This window comes from Natrix helvetica, assembly GCF_964273705.1.
Source record: "Natrix helvetica genome assembly, chromosome: 14".
Taxonomy (NCBI): Eukaryota; Metazoa; Chordata; class Lepidosauria; order Squamata; family Natricidae; genus Natrix; species Natrix helvetica.
The window spans coordinates 5,411,089-5,433,215 of record NC_138564.1 but is presented as its reverse complement, the minus strand read 5'-3'; the positions used below and the strand labels follow the sequence as shown (position 1 = coordinate 5,433,215).

At 43.5% G+C, this 22,127-nt stretch overlaps 1 protein-coding gene across 2 annotated transcripts in view; it reads right to left on the bottom strand.

The window, feature by feature from the left end:
- Positions 1 to 22,127, bottom strand: part of ADGRD1 (adhesion G protein-coupled receptor D1) — a 158,862-nt gene that overhangs the window by 116,235 nt on the left and 20,500 nt on the right. For both annotated transcript variants that reach the window (XM_081966884.1, XM_081966885.1), the window contains 7 exons: positions 21,525 to 21,589; positions 19,748 to 19,903; positions 15,406 to 15,465; positions 15,190 to 15,307; positions 13,791 to 13,901; positions 12,294 to 12,369; positions 6,839 to 6,980 (listed from right to left, as the gene is read on the bottom strand). In XM_081966884.1, the coding sequence (XP_081823010.1) occupies positions 6,839 to 6,980; positions 12,294 to 12,369; positions 13,791 to 13,901; positions 15,190 to 15,307; positions 15,406 to 15,465; positions 19,748 to 19,903; positions 21,525 to 21,589 (728 nt within the window). The remainder of the gene's footprint in view (positions 1 to 6,838; positions 6,981 to 12,293; positions 12,370 to 13,790; positions 13,902 to 15,189; positions 15,308 to 15,405; positions 15,466 to 19,747; positions 19,904 to 21,524; positions 21,590 to 22,127) is intronic.

Here is a 22,127-nt window from a genome sequence, read left to right as displayed (position 1 = left end):
AAGGAAGGAAGGAAGGAAGGAGAGAAAGAGAAAAAAGAAAGGAAGGAAGAAAGAGAAAAAAGAAAAGAAAGATAGGAAGGAAGGAGAGAAAGAGAGAGGAAAAAAGGAAGGAAGGAAGGAAGGAAGAATGAACTGGGAAACCCTTGGCCTAATTATTGAGGCGATGTTGGCGTGATAGAAACATCTCCCTCAGCTCCATGTGGCTGCAGGCAGCGGAGAAATTTATTTTTATAAGCGCTGTAAATACTCCTTATACTTAAGTCCATCCTGATGGGCTTCTTTTTCTTCCCCTGTCAAATGTCTCCTTACAGGTGGGGAGACAGAAGGCCCCATTTTCCTCCGTGAGAAAATCGACAGGATTTATTATTTGTTCATCAAAAGAAGACCTTGTAGCGAGTGCTTCAGACGGCATTCATACATCACCATGAGCCAGGAGATACAAGCTGGTTTGCTTTGGGTAGAGTGATGAAGCCCTTCTAGACAGATCCAGATTTTCTCCCGGCTCTGCCTGTAAGTTGGGGTGGGGTGGGGTGCAAAGCCTCCATTACAGAGGTTGAGGTGCCCTTGGGGTGGGAAAAGGTTGCATACGGCATCCCAAAAAGTAATTGGCCATATTTGTTTATTGTATGTCCAAGTGTCCTCTGTATTGAGTTCCAGAACAAATCATGAATCCTACTCCAATCAGTCTGTCTGTCTGTCTGTCTGTCTGTCTGTCTGTCTGTCTGTCTGTCTGTCTGTCTGTCTGTCTGTCTGTCTGTCTGTCTGTCTGTCTGTCTGTCTGTCTGTCTGTCTGTCTGTCTATCTATCTATCTATCTATCTATCTATCTATCTATCTATGGTGGGTTCCAGATCCCGGTGCAATCGGTACGGTGCAACGGGGCCGGGCGTCCACCACATGAACGCATGCAGCACACACATACGTACTTACCACCCATGATGTTCTGTGACGCCTCCGTGACGTTCCAGCTGCTCGGTGGAGCACTGCACAGGTGCTGTACGCTCCGTGCGCGGAAGCCCCCAAAACCTCAAATACCAGTAAGGAACACGGACGGACGGGTGGGCCCTCCGGAGCACCGTACCATAACGGTACCTGGTGCTCCCAGCAGGAACAGGTACGCCCATACAGAGGCGTGCCGGTCGTAACCCACCACTGCTATCAATCTATCTATCTATAAATAAATGGGTGTATGTGTGTGTGTATTCCAGCATAACTCTGGAACGCCTTGAGCAATTTCAACCAAACTTGGTACACAGATGACTTAATCTCTGGAAACAAATAATGTGGGGGGTAAGACACTCTTAAACTCCTGGGGGGGGGGGTGTTCTGTTAAGATACAGCCTGTTGTGCCTCAAAATGGCTTCTACCATACTGCCGTAAAATGGATTATACTGTACAGCGCTGTGGAGTTGCCATTGTAACAGCTTCACGGGTAGCCAGAGCGCATGTGTGCACTGGAAACGGGAAAATCATCTTCCTGTGCATGCGTACCGGGCAGCTGCTCTTCTGGTTCCCGGCACTCCCGCACATGTGAAGACGAGCTGGCTGGTGTGCCAGAACCCAGATGAGCAACAGGCAATAGCTCACGTGCCTGGAGAGAGGGCTCTGCGTGCCACTTCCAGCATGCATGCCATCGGTTCGCCATCAAGGCACTGTAACATTTTAGACAAATGGCTGTCAACTATCTTCTAAAAGCCTCCAGTGATGGAGCATTCACAACTTCTGGAGGCAAGTCGTTCCGCTGATTAATTGTTCTCACTGTTAGAAAGTTTCTCCTTAGTTCCAGGTTGCTTCTCTCCTTGATTAGTTTCCACCCGTTGCTTCTTGTCCTGCCCTCAGGTGCTTTGGACAATAGCTTGACTCCCTCTTCTTTGTGGCAACCCCTGAGATATTGGAAGACTGCTATCATGCCTCCCCTAGTCCTTCTTTATATTAAACAGGAACCGAGCAGAAAGTTTCCCAGTCACAAACTGAAGTGCTACTTCTAAAAAAAAAAAGGCATAACGTGGAATTAGAAAGAAGATGACGGGGCCAGACTGCCAGTTCAGCAGAAACAACCTATACTTAGATGAGGCAGGAATGGGGTCAGACAAAGGACGAGGGTTTGGAATCCATCTAGACGATTATGTCTATGTTTTCGGAGGGTCAACAAATCAAGAGTGGTGTTAGGCTAATGAGGAGTGACATCCAGAAGCAGGACTCGGAAGCTGTGCTTTGCCCCAGAGGCACAGATTCTCAAGGAATTCATAGCACCCAGCCTGTGCCAACCCAAAACCTCCTTCCCTTCTAGACCTGCCAGGAAGAAGTCTATCTAGGCTGCTGAAGTGATCTTTAATCAAGAGGGAGAAAGGAAGGAAGGAAGGAAGGAAGGAAGGAAGGAAGGAAGGAAGGAAGGAAGGAAGGAAGGAAGGAAGGAAGGAAGGGTTCACAATGCTTTTACAGCCCTCTCTAAGGGGTTTACAGAGTCAGCCTTTTGCCCCCAACAATCTGGCTCCTCATTTTACTGACCTCGGAAGGATGGAAGGCTGAGTCAACCTTGAGCCAGTCAGAATTGAACTGCTGGCAGTGGGCAGAATTAGCCTGCAATACTGCATTATAATCACTGTACAAGGAAGGAGGGAGGGAGGGAGGGAGGGAGGGTGGGAGGGAGGGAGGGAAGGAAGGAAGGAAGGAAGGAAGGAAGGAAGGAAGGAAGGAAGGAAGGAAGGAAAGAAGGAGGGAGGGAGGGAGGAAGGAAGGAAGGAAGGAAGGAAGGAAGGAAGGAAGAATATAGATTATAAGCCAGAAACAGTAACAGAGAAGTATGATAAATAGAATATATATTTAATGTTACATGTTTTGACAGCAGCAAGAATCGTATTTGGACAGCAGTGCGAAAATGAAGAAGATGTAATTTAAAAAATTATAGACTGCGCAGATATGGACAGATTGACATTAAAGATGAAAAAAAAGAATATTTTCAAACATGGGACTTGTTTTACCATGGTTGGATAATAGAGGTAGAAATTAGTAACTGGAAAAGGACTATTATGTAAGCAAACTGATTCAGGCAATACACTATTCACAAAGCATGCTTGTAAAGAGTAAATTTTGTAAAGAGAAAATGTATAAATAAATTGTTAAAAAAGGAAGGAAGGAAGGAAGGAAGGAAGGAAGGAAGGAAGGAAGGAAGGAAGGAAGGAAGGAAGGAAGGAAGGAAGGAAGGAAGGAAGGAATACAGATATAAATTAACAGAGTTGGAAGCAGAGGTAATATTCTGCCAGTTCGCCCAGATAGCTCATTCTAGCTCAGAACATCAGTACATTCCTCCATTATCAGAAAAATAACTGGCCGCCTCCCTTGTTTATCAAATATTTTCACCATGGGAATTCAGAAATCCCCCCCACCAACCGAGAGAGAAAGTGCAGAAGCATCAAATAGCTGAGATATCTGTAAGAGAATCCCTTTTTCCTGTTGATAAATCTGACCACGGTCCTCCGTTTGTGGTCCTCCGTTTTCCAAGAGGATGAGAGGATGAGTCTGTCAGGGGACGTTCCACCCTGAACTAATGAGGTGTGGATCGTTGGCTTTCCAAGCAGTATATTTCCGAATAAGCAGAAAATAAAACCCGAAAACATATTCTAATAAAAAAACTTTAATATAAAATAAAATAGAATACAAATCTTGCTAATTCAATTAACTACATTTTTGCAGAGTTAGGTCGCCCACCCTCTTGGCAGGTGAACGGAAGATCAGAAGGAAAGGTAAAGAATGGGTGACGTATTATGAGACATGCACATCAATCATTGTCAGATAAGAAACAATTCAGTCTACTGTATAACTCAGAATATAAGCACAAGTTGGCAAACCAATTAACGCAGTGACAGAGTCAACCTTGAACCTGGTGAGATTTGAACTGCCAAATTGCAGGCAGCCGGCAGTCACAGAAGTAGTCTGCAGTACTGCTCTCTAACCACTGCCACACCAAGGCACCGAGCAACAAAAGGAAAACAAGATCTGAAGCAAAAGGTGCGAAAGTTACATATTGAAAGCATTCCCAAATCCCTCCCCCCCCCCCGGCCAGGACCCAGCTGAATGTCCAATCCCCAACCCATATCATCAAAATGTCATCAAAAATGCACAACAAAGAATGTTCTTTCTGCGCCAACTCAGAAAGCTCAAACTGCCCTAAGAGCTGCTGATTCTGTTCTACAGAGGAATGATTGAGTCTGTCCTCTACATCTCCATAACTGTCTGGTTTGGGGACCTGCACACTGCACAAGTCAAAAAGAGGGCTGTGAAAATATCTACAGACCCCTCGCATCCTGGACATAAATTGTTTCATCTCCTACCCCCAAAATGACATTATAGGGCACTGCACACCAGGACAACTAGACACAAGGACAGTTTTTCCCCGAACGCCATCACTCTGCTAAACAACTAATTCCCTCAATACTGTCAAATTATTTACTAAGACTGCATTACTATTATTCTTCTCTTCCTTCCTTTATTTGTTTCCTAGTATAATTTGATTGTTTATTAGTAACGTATGACTATCCCTAAGTGTTGCATCATATGATTCTTGATGAATGTATTCTATTTTTCTTTATGTACACTGAGAGCATATGCACCAAAGACAAATTCCTTGTGTGTCCAATCACACTTGGCCAATAAAGAATTCTATTCTGTTCTGTTCTGTTTACTTATTCATTCTATATTCTATTCTATTCTATTCTATTCTATTCTATTCTATTCCATTCCACTCCACTCCATTCCATTCTATTCTATTCCATGTTCTGTTTTCTTCTCTTCTCTTCTCATCTAGTCTAGTCTAGTCTAGTCTATTCCATTCCATTCCATTCTATATGGTGTCAAAACTAGGACTGACGCCTGATAGCAAGCAAGCATCAAACAGGCTGACCAGTTGACTTATCCAAGACAAGAACTCGGCAACGGAGTTGTGCAGATGTTATGCCCTTTGAGCTGGTTAAAAAGGCATGCTGAGATGCCATTCATTTAAAAAAAAAAGCCTCCCATGCAATCACAAGGCAAGGAAGGGAGAACAACCACAAAAAATTAAAATCAATATCTGTGTTCTTAATTTACCCCCCTCCCATCTGAGAGTCAGCATCTGCAGCAAATCAATTAGTAATCCTATTATATTGCAGATGACAGAAAATATGTCTATTGAACCAGATGCCAACAACTTCTCCTCCCATAACAAAGCAGAGATGATACTGGAGGCCTTGTTTCTACTAACACAGCCTCTTGCCAAGATCAGAGGATTTGTAAGTTAACAACTGTGTTACTTAGAGCACTATTTTTATCAATAAATCTCTCTCTTTCTCCCTTTTTCTTTCTCTTTATCTCACTCCTGTTCTCTCTCCCTCTCTCTCTCTTCTCTTTTCTCTATCTCTCTCTCTCGTTTTCTCTTTTTGCTCTCTTTTTCTTTCATTTTTTCTTTTTCTTTCCCTTTTTTCTATATCTGTCTCTCTTTCTTTCTCTGTCTTTGTCTCCTTTTGTCTCCCTTCTTTTTTCTCTCTTTTTTCTCTTCCCTTTTTGCTCTCTCTCTCTCTCTTTCGTTTTTTCTTTTTTTCTTTCTCTTTCCCTCTTTATCTCTATCTGTTTCTTTCTGTCTGCTTCCCTTTTTCTCTCTTCTCTTTTTGCTCTCTCTTTCATTTATTCTTTCTTTCTCTTTCCCTCTTTCTCTGTCTCTGTCTCTCACTTTCTCTTCCTCTCCCTTTTTGCTCTCTCTTTTTCTCTTCTCTTTATTCTCTCTCTCTCTCGTTCATTTTTTTCTTTTTCTTTCTTTCTCTTTCCCTCTTGCTCCCTCCCTCTCTCTCTTTCTCTCTCTTTCACTCTGCCTTTGTCTCTCTTTTTCTCTCTCTCTCTTTCTCTCTCTATGTCCCTCTCCCTCCCTCTCTCTGTATTTTAATTGAATATTTCCAGAAGCCCACATTCTTTTTCAGACAAATATTCAAAAACCAAAAGGGAGAACAATTAAATTTTGATCAGAGAAAAATGGGCACTGTTTGACTTCATTCAAACATCCTAAATTGACTTTGATAGGTTTTGGAAATTGGCTTCTACAGAAATACAATCCAAGCTCTTTTAAAAAAAAAAAAAACATACCCAACTCTCCTTATGCTGCATTAAATTAAACATGTATTGAAACATTTAACGCTTAAGTCCAATTTCATCTTTGATATTTCTATAGTTGTCAAGCACTTGATCGCTGCCTAAAACTGATTTTTCAAAAAATGATTCTCATGGTCTACATACCGTACTTTTCAGAGTATAAGACGCCCTTTTTTGCCCCGCTAAGAGGATGGAAATATTGGTGCATCTTATACACCGAATACAGCCATTTTTGGCCTCCGAAAACGCTGCCTCATGCTTCCTGTTTTCACCAAAACAGATTTGTTTTTCACAAAAATGGGGTCTGCAGAGTGCTCCTGGGGGCCGGGGAGGGCAAAAAAATTGTTTTCTTATTTAACTCTTCCAAATCTTGGTGCATCTTATACTCCGGTGCGTCTTATTGTCTGAAAAATACGGTATTTAGCAAGATTGATTAAGGTAGGGTTTCAAGAATTTCACCAACTCAGTTCTTTTCCCTTTGCAACTAACAGCTACATATATGAGGGTAGAGGGTTCCTTGACTTTTTCACAGCTTACCTGTGAAACCTGTGAGAATTAAGGAATTTGCAAACGACGGTTTGTAGAATAAGCTCCTGAGTTTTATTTTATTGTATTTTTTTGTCGGTTGGAGAATCACACTTCATGGAAACATAGAGTGACCCCCTGCAGTTTTTTTGTCACTGACAGGAGGGTGGAATACTGAAAGATTAATCATCACTTACCAGTTGATGCTTCATATGGATGGTGATGAGGGGAGAGCTTGACAGATTGTGAGACAGAGTTGGGGGTGGCTCCATTGTCAAGGAGATAAGATAGCTGGTAGCAAAAATCGTACACTCCTTGCAGGCAGCAGCTTCAGGAATTCTGGGAAATTAAAGCAACAACTTATTAGTGACCTGTTACTTATTTTGTTTCATCAGACACCCATCATTATTTGGGGAAGGAGGGAGGAAAGACAATGGGAAGGAAGAAATGAAGATGGGAGATGAGAATGGGAGGGAGGGAGGGAGGGAGGGAGGAAAGAAGGAAGGAAGGGAAGATGTGAATGGGAGGGGGAAGTAGAGAGGGAGGAGATGAGAATGGGAGGAAAGAAGGAAGGAAGGAAGGAAGGAAGGAAGGAAGGAAGGAAGGAAGGAAGGAAGGATGCGAATGGGAGGGAGGGAAGTAGAGAGCAAGGAGATGAGAATGGGAGGGAGGGAGGAAAGAAGGAAGGAAAGACAATGGGAAAGAAGAAAGGAAGGAAGGAGATGAGAATGGGAGAGAGGGAGGGAGGAAAGAAGGAAGGAAGAAAAAAGATGAGAATGGGAGGAAGGGAGGAAGGAAGAACAATGGGAACGAAGGAAGGAAGGAAGGAAGGAAGGAAGGAAGGAACAGAATGGGAGGGAGGGAGGGAAGTAAGAAGGAAGGAAAGACAATGGGAAAGAAGAAAGGAAGGAAGGAGATGAGAATGGGAGAGAGGGAAGGAGGAGAGAAGGAAGAAAAAGATGAGAATGGGAGGAAGGGAGGAAGGAAGAACAATGGGAGGGAAGGAAGGAAGGAAGAAGATGAGAATGGGAGGGAGGGAGGGAGATGAGAATGGGAGGGAGGGAGAGGGGAGATGAAAATGAGAGGGAGGGAGGAGGAAGGGAGGGAGGGGCAGGGCAAGGCAGGGAAGGGAAGAGAAGGGAAGAGAACATCTCCAAAACATGTAGGTATGACAGCACATGCAAATCACAGAGCTAGACATATGGCAAATCTAGACAGCATCCTAAAAAGCAGAGACATCACCCTGCCAACAAAAGTGCATCTAGTCAAGGCTGTGGTTTTCCCAGTTGCAATGGATGGCTGCGAAAGTTGGACCCTAAGAAAGGCTGAGCGCCAAAGAATGAGGCCTTTGAACTCTGGTGCTGGAGAAGACTCCTGCATTGAGTCCCTTGGACTGCAAGGCCATCCAACCGGTCAGTCCTAGAGGAGATCAACCCTGAGTGCTCTTTAGAAGGCCAGATCATGAAGAAGAAACTCAAATGCTTTGGCCACCTAATGAGAAGGAAGGACTCCCTGGAGAAGAGCCTAATGCTGGGAACGATGGAGGGCAAAAGAAGAAGAAGGGGACGCAGAGAAGGAGGTGGCTGGATGGAGTCACCGAAGCAGAAGGCGTGAGCTTAAACGGACTCCAGGGGATGGTAGAGGACAGGAAGGCCTGAAGGAACATTGCCCATGGGGTTGCAATGGGTCAAACACAACTTTGCAACTAACAACAACAACAACACCTAGTCATCGTACGGTTTAGCTCTAGTCCCCTAATCGTCTTTGTTGCTCTTCTCTCTTTTCTTCTCTGCTCTTCTCTGCTCTTTCTAGAGTCTCCACATCTTTTCTTATCCCAGTGACCAGAACTGGACACAGTCTTCCAAATGTAGTCGCACGAGTGCAGAAGAGAATGGTACTACCACGATGAAATGGCACTTGATTCTTGATGGCTTCAAGAACTATCCACAAAGTTTTCTTGGTGATCTCATGGAAATGGTCCTCGCAGAGATGGGTTTCAACATCCTGCCCTATCTTAATCTTAGTCATCTACAGATGACTTCCCATCCACAGGCCAACCATGCTCAACTCTGCTTAGCAAACCACTTTCTGCCAAGACAGCTACATAAACATGACTCAACGGAGATTTCATGATTAGTTTTAATTAACGCATTGCTCTAATGCATATATATATTTTTTTTGACGAGCCATCCTGGCTCTCTTCCCTTCTTGTGACTAGCTAGCATTCCTTAGATAGTTGGGTGTGCTGTGTGTGTGTGTGTGTGTGTGTGTGTGTGTGTATTCACGCATGGTATAAAGCCAAACATTTTTATTTTTATGTTTTGGAATTATGAGGGCGGGTTTTTTTCTCTCCAAAGAACTGAATTTAACAGCTGGCGTTTGCCAAATACATCAGAAGCAACACTGCTATTTGATTAAGGGAATCTAAGGGGAGACTTAAATGATTGTTAACAGGGAAGAGTTGTTGCTAAGCCTTTTTTTATATAATGCAGGCGTTCGTTTCTGGGTTTTGCCGCGCACAAAAAAAAAATAGATTTCCCTATGGAGAAGTGGATTGTGGGTGCAATTAAAGTTTACCAGTTTCAGGATTTTTGAAGGAAGCCAGATGTTTCCATTTAAAAGTGGGAAAGAAGAACACACTCTGAGCTTCCTTGTTTTCCTGCAGATGTTTCATTACCCATGCTAAGTAAAACCATCAGGGTTTCCATTGTATACTATAGCATATAGCATAATATACTTGCAATACTCATAATTATATAATAATGGCTGTGTGTGTAAGTTCCAGCATAACTATGGAATACCTCGAGCAATTTCAACCAAACTTACTGTCTGGAGAAAAATACTGTGGGGGGTAAGACACCCCTAACACCCCTCGGGGTGTGTGTGTTCTGTTACGATATAGCCTGTTGTGCCTTCAAACGGATTCTACTGTACTGCCGTAAAATGGATTCTACTGTACAGTGCAGTGGAGTTGCCATGGTAACAGCTTCACAGTACTCCACAAGGGGGCTCCCTCTAGTAAGGGGGAAAACTCAACATTAGAAATTACGTTTGGTCCAGACTTTTTCCCCCTATAAATAAATACCCGGGTAATGCCAGGTTATCAGCTAGTAACTTATAAAAAGAAGATTGGGAAGTGACTTCTTATATTTTTTGTTTTTCTCTTTACTTTTCCTTTCTGGCACTTTTAGCTTTCTCTTTACTCCCCGTTTCCTTTTCCTATTCTCCCTTTATATTAATATGCATTAGTTTTTAATTTTCCTTTCTCGTAAAAAAAAGAAGCAACCATAATAAAAACTGCATTTAAAACAAATAATTCTCAGGAAAGGCGATACTGGCAAAAGAATTCTGAGATAAGAAGTCCAGACCTCTGAAATGTAGTCCAAGTTGCGAAAGACACATATTCCAAGTTACAAAGGTGCTTTTTCAAAAAGCAACTGGATAACCATTTATCTGAAGTAGTGTAGGCTTTCCTGCCTGAGCAGTGGGTTGGACTAGAAGACCTCCAAGGTCCCTTCCAATTCTGTTTATATTCTATATAAGAATAGAATAACAGAGTTGGAAGGGACCTTGGAGGTCTTCTAGTTCAATCCCCTGCCTAGGCAGGAAACCTTATACCGTTTCAGACAAATGGTTATCCAACATCTTCTTAAAAACTTCCAGTGTTGGAGCATTCACAACTTCTGGAGGCAATTTGTTGCACTGATTAATTGTTTTCACTGTCAGGAAATTTTTCCTTAGTTCTAAATTGTTTCTCTCTTTGATTAGTTTCCATCCATTGCTTCTTGTCCTGCCTTCAGGTGTTTTGAAGAATAGCTTCACTCCCTCTTCTTTGTGGAAGCCCCTGAGGTATTGGAAGACTGCTATCATGTCTCCCCTAGTCCTTCTTTTCATTAAACTAGACATACCCAGTTCCTGCAACCATTCTTCATATGTTTTAGTCTCCAGTCCCCTAATCCTCTTGGTTGCTCTTCTCTGCACTCTTTCCAGAGTCTCCACATCTTTTCTACATCGTGGCGACCAAAACCGAATGCAGTATTCCAAGTGTGGCCTTACCAAGGCCTTATAAAGTGGTATTAACACTTCAGGTGATCTTGATTCTATAGAACATTCTATATTCTATATTCTTTGTTTATTTCCTTGAAGACTTTTCAATTCTCATCCAAAGAAGCTTCTTCAGTTCCGTTCTTCGGTACTTCAGTTCTCCAGAACTGAAGAAGCTGCCTGCATGAGAAGCGAAATGTCTTCAAGGGACAAACAAAGAAAATCCGGTTGCCTTTTGGAAAAGGTCCTTTGGGTCAACCAGGACCTGGGTGACTGAGAATCTCCACAGACAACCCAAGTTACCTTTGGCCTATTCAACACGCAGAACAGGTCTACCCTCTTTAAAGAAACTTCTCTAGAACTTGTAGGTGAAGCCACAGCAGTGCAGGGAAAAATTCACCACTCCCTACGTGTGTTTCATTCAATAGCGATTGCTTCCATAAATAAATCGGTTTTGACAATTAATGTGGGTGGAAGATACCTTATTGAATAGGCTTGGAAATTTCCCAGGTCAGGGAAGAATTTGAGTGATATATTGCTCAACCTTTCCATAATTATTCCATAAATGCATGGTCAGTTTGCAAAAAGCAAACAGATTCTAAGGCCATTATCAGCTTTTGGCGAGGTGTAAATTAGACCTGAGCTTCTGGGGGGAAAGCGAAACAGGGAGGAGAGTCTATCTCGGAGTTAAATTAGCCTGAGCCCATCCCTTGATTTAAAGTTCAACCAGATAAAGCCTTTAAAAGGGAAGTGGAGAACCGGCTGAGGTTGGTGACGGAGCATTTCCAATGACAATCTTAGATTTCTTTTCGTTTGAGTGCCGTGCTGTCAGTCCAGATGATAATCAGCTTGGGAATATGGCTTAATCTAATTTCTCCCTCCCTCCCTTTGTCCCTTCCTCTCCTCTCCTCCCTTTCTCTTCTTTCACCCTTTCTTTTCCATCTTTTCCTCCCTCCTTTCCTCCCTTCCTTTGTCCCTTCCTCTCCTCTCCTTCTCTTCTTTCACTCTTTCCTTTCCCTCTTTTCCTCCCTCTGTTCCTCCGTTCCTCCCTTTGTACTTTCTCTCTCCTCTTCTTTCACTTTTTCCTTTCCCTCTTTTCCTCCCTTACTCCCTTTGTCCCTTCCTCTCCTCCCCTTGTCTTCTTTCACCCTTTCCTTTCCCTCTTTTTCCTCCTTCCTTTCCTCCCATACTCCCTTTGTCCCTTCCTCTCCTCCCCTTCTCTCCTTTCACCCTTTCCTTTCTCTCTTTTCCTTCCTCCCTCCCTTTGTCCCTTCCTCTTCTCTCCTCTCCTCCCCTTCTCTTCTTTCACCCTTTCCTTTCCCTCCATTCCTTTCCCTTTTCCTCCCTCCCTTCCTGCCTTTGTCCCTTCCTCTCCTCCCCTTCCCTTCTCTTCTTTCACTCTTTCCTTTCCCTCCTTCCCTCCCTCCTTTCCCTCCTTCCTTCCCTCCCTTCCTTCCTCCATACATCCGTCCATCTGGCAGGAAATTCTAGGAGTTCACACATTTTAAAATTGTTGAAGCTGAGAAACACTGCGTGAAGCCAAGCAAACCCATCCACTCTCGTATTCAGGAAAGCTACATGCGTGTTTGTGCTTTTAAAGGAACTTACTTCGTGTCCAATGGTTTGATGCTATGGAAATACTGATGCATGGAACGGTAGAAGAGACCCACAATTGTAATCCATGCTGTAAAAGAAGGCAAAAAAAATTGTCGCTGTCAGGATTGCAGTGATGCAAGAGACAAAATCCACAATTTAAAGTCCCTTTGGGTGCCAATAGCTTTATCCTTGTTCATCCTTCATCACTTCTGCTCTACCTGTTTGTAAGCCACCTGGGGTCCCTTGAATAGTCTGATGATATATATAAATTTAATAAGATCAATAAATAAATCATACCAAAGTTTGACTCTGAGGAGAGCCTCCTTTGTGGAAAAGAGGTTGAAAAAAATAGGAAGGATTGCTGTGAATTTGTCAACCAGTTGGAACAATCGAAAGAAGCTAAAATGCTCAATAATTCATTCCGCTGTTGGGAGATCTAGATTGGAGCTGCACAAATCATGATGGCCACTAGATGGCAAAGCAGTATGGGGGAAAAGCTAAGTCTTTGCCGCCTTCCAGTGGCCATGCCGATTTTTGCAACGCAGGGAACAACTCAGTTTCCCATTTCTTCTCCATTAACAGACTTCTCAGCAATCCAAACAGGGAAACCAGAGGTGGTATTCAGCAGGTTCTGACCAGTTCTGGAGAAGCGGTATTGGAAATTTTGAGTAGTTTGGAGAACCAATAAATACCACCTCTGACACGCCCCGCCCCCATCTATTCTCTGCCTCCTGAGTCCCAGATGATCAGGAGGGAATGGAGATTTTGCAGTATCCTTCTCCTGGAGTGTGGAGGGAATGGAGATTTTACAGTATCCTTCCCCTGGAGTGGGGAGAGAACGGGGATTTTGCAGTAACCTTCCCCTGGAGTGGGGAGGGAATGGAAATTTTACAGTATCCTTCCCCTGGAGGGGGGGAGGGAATGGAGATGTTACAGTATCCTTCCCTTGGAGTGGGGAGAGAACGGGGATTTTGCAGTAACCTTCCCCTGAAGTGGGGAGGGAATGGAGATTTTGCAGTATCCTTCCCCTGGAGGGGGGGAGGGAATGGAGATTTTACAGTATCCTTCCCTTGGAGTGGGGAGAGAACAAGGATTTTACAGTAACCTTCCCCTGGAGTGGGGAGGGAATGGGGATTTTGCAGTATCCTTCCCCCTGAAGTGGGGAGGGAATGGAGATTTTGCAGTATCCTTCCCCTGGAGTGGGGAGAGAACAGGGATTTTACAGTATCCTTCCCCTACCATGCCCACCATGCCACGTCCACAGAACCTGTAGTAAAAAAAATTAAATCTCACCACTGAGGGAAACGTGTATTTGACCCAATGATCGGAAGAAGGACAATTCAGGGGGAAAAAAGGCTGATTTCTCCTGGCCTCTCCTTTGGCCTACCAGATGGGCTGGATGCTAATTCCCATAATCCCCAGCCATATGGTGGAAAACCTCGGCTGGCGGGAGAAAGCCAAGGGCAGCAGATTCAACCTTTCTTTTCTCCTAGTAAATTATTCCCTTACCTGAATGTTGGAATGCTTCTCCGGGTATAGAAATATAACTTTGTCCTTGTAATGGGAAGCGATACTGGGGGACGTCTGGGAGCTGGGGAGGCATTTTAACCAGGGAATAATCTGTAGAATAATGCAAACATGGATTAAAAAAAAAAAACCCCAAAGGAAAGGGAGAGCAAAGCCACCAGTTAGTCCCTTTTCCTCCCGCTTAAACGAAGGGGCTGTTCAGTTCCTGCTTATTGTTGAGCCCCAAGGTCTGTTCTTTTAACATTTTGAGAAATCACAGTCTTTTGAAGCAAACCAGTGGGGGGGGGATATGCTAGAGCTTTAAGCAGCAAAGAAGAGAGAACTTCGCCCTTTTGCAACAGGTAAAACATTTTTCAAAAGGGAACCGAAGAGAGAGAGAAATGTGGCTTTTTTTCCCCCCTCCCGGTTCTCTGAGGTTTTGTGCCAACCGGCAGAGATACTCATTCCAGCAGCGAGAGCTCAGAGGCTCACGTTTTGATCAACGCTGCCGAGCATGAACTTTTAATCTGCTTCCAGCACAAGGGGAAAAGATCTGGAAGAACCATGGCTGATGTTTGATGCTGCAGATCAGGGGTGTCAAACTTGAGTTCATTGAGGGCTGCATCAGGGCTGTATTTGACCTCAGGTGGGCATGGCCAGCTTGACTTCACTCGTGTCAGGGGCACCTGTGGTGGCCAAGTGCTGAGGCAGGACTTTCCTCAGATCCCTACCTCCCTCTCATTATAATCTCCTTCTCCTTCTTCCTTCCTTACCTTCTTTCCTTTTGTTCCTTTCCTTCCTTCTTCCTTCCTTCCTTTCCTCCCTTCCTTCTTCCTTCCTTCCCTCCTTTCCTTCCTTTCCTTTCCTTCCTTCATTCCTTTCTTTCTTTCCTTCATTCCTTCCTTCTTCATTCCTTCCTTTCCTTCCTCCTTCCTACCTTTCCTCCCTTCCTTCTTCCTTTCCTTCCTTCCTTCCTTTCCTTCCTTCTTCCTTCCTTCTTCCTTCCTTTCCTCCCTTCCTTCTTCCTTCCTTCCTTTCCTTCCTTTCCTTTCCTTTCCTTCCTTCATTCCTTTCTTTCTTTCCTTCATTCCTTCCTTCTTCCTTCCTTCTTCCTTCCTTCCTTTCCTGGCCACTCTCCAAGACTGATAAAGGTCGGTAATTGTGAACTCTCTTGAAAGACTGTGGGAGAGGAAAGACTTTGCTGGAGAGGAATTCACTGTCAATTCAATAAAAGGGGTTTATCGGGACGACAACATGGCTTCGTGCTGCTGGGGAAGCCCAGGTCAGAACAGAAAGGAAAAAAATTCATGTCAGCAAGCAAAAAGCCACAGAAGTGACTTTGCTCAGTTATTCATCACCAGTGTCGGAGACCAAAACTGGACAGAGACCCAATAAATCTCACCTGCCACAGGTGAACTGCCTTGGACTGTGATGATTGAAGGGCTTCCTCCCAGGTTGTGTGCGATGTGCCATGTCACACTGTCAATGGTGGACACCAGCTCTCCGGCAAGGGACGCTGCCTGAAAGCAGAAATGACTAAGCTGGAGTGATAAGCAAGCGACGGAGGCCTTGACTCCAAGAGAACACCAGATAAGGTCTGGGAAAATATTATCCTTACCTGGGTCATGCTGATCCAAATAGGTAGCTTAAGAACGCCTTCCACCACTTTAAAGAAAATCTAGAAAGAAACAGAGACAGGGGATTTCCTGGGATGTAATCACCACCATCTATCACCTAGTGGGATTCTCCTGAAAATGATGCATTCCCACCAGACACCAGGGACGACTCTGCTTTGGGTATTGTCCAGAGAGATTTGGTTGGGAGCCACCCAGAGTTCATTGTATAATATGGGTGGCTATATAAACATTGAAATAAATAAATTGGTAAATGGTAAATGGATGGAGAGAGGGAGACAGAAAGGGAGAGAAATGGAGAAAATATTAGATAGATGATAGATAGATAGATAGATAGATAGATAGATAGATAGATAGATAGATAGATAGATAGATAGATAGATAGATAGATAGATAGATAGATAGGCAGGCAGGCAGGCAGGCAGGCAGGCAGGCAGGCAGGCAGGCAGGCAGGCAGGCAGGCAGGCAGGCAGGCAGGCAGGCAGGCAGGCAGGCAGGCAGGCAGGCAGGCAGGCAGGCAGGCACACACACAGAGGCAGACAGGATGGGCAGATGGATGGATGTGGGGATGGAGAGATGGAGAGATATGGGAGAGACATGATAGATAGATAGATAGATAGATAGATAGATAGATAGATAGATAGATAGATAGATAGATAGATAGATAGATAGACACACAGACACACAGACAGACACACACAGAGGCAGACAGGATGGGCAGATGGATGGATGTGGGGATGGAGAGATGGAGAGATATGGGAGAGACATGATAGATAGATAGATAGATAGATAGATAGATAGATAGATGATAGGTAGGTAGGTAGGTAGGTAGGTAGGTAGGCAGGCAGGTAGGTAGGTAGGTAAAGGTAAAAGTTCCCCTTGCACATATTTGCTAGTCGTTCCTGACTCTAGGGGGCAGTGCCCATCTCCGTTTCAAAACCAAAGAGCCAGCGCTGTCCGAAGACGTCTCCGTGGTCATGTGGCCAGCATGACTCAATGCTGAAGGCGCACAGAACGCTGTTACCTTCCCACCAAAGGTGGTCCCTATTTTTCTACTTGCATTTTTTACATGCTTTTGAAATGCTAGGTTGGCAGAAGGTGGGACAAGAAACAGGAGCTCACTAGGGATTCGAACCACCGAAATGCCAACCTTTCTGATCGGCAAGCTCAGTGTTGTAGCCACTGAGCCACCATGTCCCGCTGTAGATAGATAGATAGATAGATAGATAGATAGATAGATAGATAGATAGATAGATAGATAGATGATAGATAGATAGATAGATAGATAGATAGATGATAGATAGATAGATAGATAGATAGATAGATAGATAGATAGATAGATAGATGATAGATAGATAGAAAGAGATATGAGAGGAAAATGAGAGAGACAGAGATGAGAAAGATGATAGCTAGATAGCTAGATAGATGATAGATGATAGATAGATAGATAGATAGATAGATAGATAGATAGATAGATAGATAGATAGATAGATGATAGATAGATGATAGATAGATAGATAGATAGATAGATAGATAGATAGATAGGTAGATAGATAGATGATAGATAGATAGATAGAAAGAGATATGAGAGGAAAATGAGAGAGACAGAGATGAGAAAGATGATAGCTAGATAGCTAGATAGCTAGATAGATGATAGATAGATAGATGATAGATAGATAGATAGATAGATAGATAGATAGATAGATAGATAGATAGATAGATAGATAGATGATTCTAGTGCCTACTTTCCCATGCTCCACTTCTGAGACCTACATAAGCTGAAACCAAACTTCCATAAGGATTTCAGGCCTCCTTATACCAAAGCCTTTTTAGAAAATTCAGCCGTACAGCAAGGGGGGAATTAAGTTTCACTTTTTCTTCATTAATGTAAAAATGTTTCATACTTTCTCTTTATGCGTAGCTGTGCCCACAAGACATGACTGCCACATTTCCATAAAGCCAGTTTGTAGCATCCCCCGGAAATACTCAAGCTCTTTTAAAAAGCTTTGAAGCATCAAGAATAGAATTATGCTTTATATTTCTCACATCAAAATATTTTTTAAACCCCTAAATCCGCTGACACTGCTTGCTAATGCATATTCACGTACCCCTTTCCCATTTCGCAATCTTCAGAAACGGTTTGAGATCTGTGGATTTCCTAACACCCTAAATTAAACCTAGAACTAAGGAGAAATCTCCTAACAGTGAGAACGATTAATCAGTGGAGGTAATTAATCGGCTTCCTTCAAAAGTTGTTACTGCTCCATCACTGGAGTTCCTCAAGAAGAAATTGGGCAATCTTTTATCTGAAATCGCATAGGGCCACTTTTCAGCCATTTTCAGTCCGTTTTGTGGGGGCATTTTAAGGCTGTTTGTTTGGCCATTTTTCAGGCCAAAATCAACCCAGAAAATGGCTTGAAAAGGGTCAAAAATGGCTTGAAAAGGGCCTGGAAATGGCCTGAAAAACAGTCCAAAATGGCCTGGGTTTTTTTGGCCATTTTCAGGCCATTTTCCAGCACTCCAGTGCCCACGAAGACCAGCTGGTGGCATGCGTGCCCCACAGCGTGGGTTCGGCATGCCACCTCTGGCATGAGTGGCATAGGTTTGCCATCACGGGCATAGAGTCTTCTGCTTGGGCAGAGGGTTGGAGTAGAAGACCTCCAAAGTAACAACTCTATTAAAACTGATTCTTAAGACGGTATCTTCAAGTTGTGATATGAAAGCCATGCATTAAATACATGAATTCATTTCATTTGGAATCCAGTTGGAGTACATGAACCAGTTGGAGGCTGGGGCTGCCTCCCACTCCTCGCATATGCCTGTGTCCAGAACACCATAAATTGTGTGAAAGAGATTCATTTATATATGAATCTTTTAGATATTTGTATACGTCAGTTCTAAGTTGGAAAGAATTCGCTTGCTGGAATTCTTGTATAATAGCAACAGCCCTTAGACTTATATACCACTTCACAGTGCTTTACATCCCTCTAGGTGGTTTGCAGAGTCCGCCTCTTGTCCCCCAACAATCTGGGTCCTCATTTTACCCACCTCGGAAGGATGGAAGGCTCAGTCAAACTTGAGCCGGTTCAGAATCGAACTGTTAGCAGTGGGCAGAGTTTGCTTGTAGTATTGCTTCTGACCACTGCATACCATGGATGGATGGATGGATGGATGGATGGATGGATGGATGGATGGATGGATGGAAGGAAGGAAGGAAGGAAGGAAGGAAAGAAGGGCAATAACAATAGCACTTAGACTTATATACCACTTTACAGTGCTTTACAGCTCTTTCTAAGTGGTTTACAGAGTCAGCCTCTTGCCCCAAATAATCTGGGTCCTCGTTTTACCCACTTTGGAAGGATGGAAGGATGAGTCAACCTTGAGCCTGGGGGAGATTCAAACTGCCAAATTGCAGGCAGGCAGCACAAGTAGCCTGCAGTACTGCATTCTAACGATTGCGCCATCACGGCTCATAAGCAGTATAAGGTACTGCTTTCCTCTTCACAAATCTCAATAAATAAAAATCTGTGAAAGTCAGGCTCAGAAATAACTTTCAATCCAGACAGCTATCAAAGATGAGAACCTAAACATGTCTTGATTTGCACAGCTGTTCTATGCATTTCCTCTATTAGATGAGGGATGGATGGATGGATAAATGGATGGATGGACTGTAGATGTGATAGGTAGATATCCTGCTTCATAAATTTGAAAGGTTGCATTGCAATTTATCCATGCCCTCTTTCTAGGTATCTGTAGAAGTCATGTTGTTCTCCAGCACATCATGATGTCATAGCTCAAATGACATGCATTTCGCTAATCAATGACCTCATAACACCAATGTTGTCAATCGTCCCCAGGCAGATGCTCAAGGTCTCTTGAATTCCTTTTTTGAATGGAATGGAATAAAGAAGAGAGCAGAGCAGAGTAGAGTAGAGTAGAGTAGAGTAGAGTAGAATACAAAAATAATAAGAATAGAGAAGAGAAGAGAAGAGAAGAGAAGAGAAGAGAAGAGAAGAGAAGAGAAGATTTTTATTGGCCAAGAGTGATTGACATATGAGGAAAATGTCACTAGTACCATTTTCTAAAAGGTAGAAATCAAAACATTTTATTTGACTAAAACAAGATGGAAACCTGCCTGCGGTGCACTGCCTAATAACGAAAGCATGCTTCCCTCTATAAATGGATCAATTACCTTAGTAAGCTGATTAACAGATGAAAGAAACTTACCTTAGTAAGGTTGATTTTTAAAAAAAAAATGGGGGGAAATTACCTCTGTAAATTAGGAAATGGCCTGAATAAGCGGATTAAGGGAGGAAGAAAAATTACCTCAGTAAGATTGTAGGCCGTATTTGCTGTGAGAGATTCATTAGGCATGGCGCTTGAAATGTTTTTCAGGTAGTCCAACATGACATAGGGGTCGTGAACACTACGTTTTCCCTCTGTGAGATTAATTATGATGGATTGGTAGGCATTTACGGAAAGCTGTAAGCATAAAATAACAAGGCACTGAAAGGCACTTCTTCTCCTCATGAGTGATCGTCAATGAAATAAAATGTCATTTTCTTCAACTATGACACTGACTCAACACTTTACCAAGGAAACGAGCTCTTCTTTGACCTAAAGATGCATTTACTAGATAATTATTGTTATTTTTATATTGTGCATCTTTATTCTGAGGGACGCCGTGGCTCAGTGGCTAAGATGCTGACCTCGTCGGCAGTTCGGCAGTTCGAATCCCTGCGCCACATAATGGAGTGAGCTCCCATGACTTGTCCCAGCTTCTGCCAACCTAGCAGTTCGAAAGCATGTTAAAAAATGCAAGTAGAAAAATAGGAACCACGTTTGGTGGGAAGGGAACAGCGTTCCGTGCGCCTTCGGTATTGAGTCATGCTGGCCACATGACCACGGCGACGTCTTTGGACAGCGCTGGCTCTTCGGCTTTGAAACGGAGATGAGCACCGCCCCCTAGAGTCGGGAACGACCAGCACACATGTGTGAGGGGAACCTTTACCATTACCTATTTTCAAGATCTGGGCTGACAAGGAAATTTATTCTGCCAAGAGGTCCTCTCTCCAAAATTCAACTTCCTGGATAATTCACTGTATTCCGTTTATTTTGCAAATATTCTATCAGGCCTTCTGAGCCATCAATAAAAATGTGACACTTTAAATGGAATAAAAATGCAATTCAGATGCTGAGGGGAACCCAATTTCTTAACTCAAACTTCAATTACAATTTTTCCTTTGAAGAGATTCCACTGCCAAATTAGCTCATTTCTCTGACTGTCCTAACTTGGAGGAAGGTTTTAATCTCATAATGTCCAATAGTTGCCTCTATTTTCCCTTCAGCTCCTATCTACAACTCTGTTACCTGGGCATCTCTGGAACAAATCCATCGCCTTAACTAAAGGTAAAGTTTCTCTTAGCACATATGTGCTAGTCGTTCCCAACTCTAGGGGGCAGTGCTCATCTCCGTTTCAAAGCCAAAGAGCCAGCACTGTCCAAAGACGTCTCTGCGGTCATGTGTCCAGCATGACTAAAAGCCAAAGGCGCACGGAGCGCTGTGACCTTCCCACCAAAGGTGGTTCCTATTTTTCTACTTGCAATTTTTAACGTGCTTTCGAACTGCTAGGTTGGCAGAAGCTGGGACAAGTCACGGGAGCTCGCTCCATTATGCGGGGCTAGGGATTCGAACCATTGAACTGCCGACCTTTCTGATCGACAAGCTCAACATCTTAGCAGCTGAGCCACCACGTCCCTTAACTACCACACTACAATATGTACAAATTGTGCATTTTAGAGAAAGTAGCATGCAGATATGGAAAGACCAAGTCAAACCAAATGTAGCACATTCAGATTTCGACGTATTCCCCCCCCCCCCAATTCATAGATGGATCCAGAAATGGAGTGGAACATAAATGGGAAATATAATTTGGCACAGATTTTGACCTCAAAATTAAGCTTTACACGAAGACCAAAGCTTGTAGGTTACGTTTCTCCTTCTTACTTCAAGCTGGCTGGAAACTTGGAATGATATCACTTTTTCCCCCTCTAACATAAGCAACTTGGCAATGCCATGGAAAGCATTTAAGGAATGCACCTACCACGGGAAGTGTGGCCGTTGTTTGCCATCCCCAGGGAGATGTTGAAGGAAGCAGAGACTGGTCACCTAGAAACCACAGGGAGAAGCATTAACCATGACTTTCCCCTTAAGTGCAGAGAACTGGGGTGGGGTGGGGGGACATAATCCAGGGTAAAATTTGGTGTTATCCGGAAGAAAAGTTGTGTGGCTGAAGGTGAGTCTAGCTAACATTCTCCCCTGTGGAGAACAAACGGATGAGGACACAACTAGCATATCTTTGATAACAAAGTACTGTCCTGTAGACTAAATTTTTCTCAATTTTGGCTTTTAGGAATTAACCTCAGTATGTGTTGAGGCCAGCGGTGAAATTCAAAAAAAAATACTCCCGTTTCTGTGGGTGTGTCTTGGTGGGTGTGGTGTGGCTTGCTGGGCATGGCAGGGGAAGGATACTGCCAAATCTCCATTCCCTTCTCACTCCAGGGGAAGGATACTGCAAAATCCCCATTCCCTTCTCACTCCAGGGGAAGGATACTGCAAAATCTCCATTCCCTCTTCACTCCAGGGGAAGGATACTGTAAAATCTCCATTCCCTCCTCACTCCAGAGGAAGGATACTGCAAAATCTC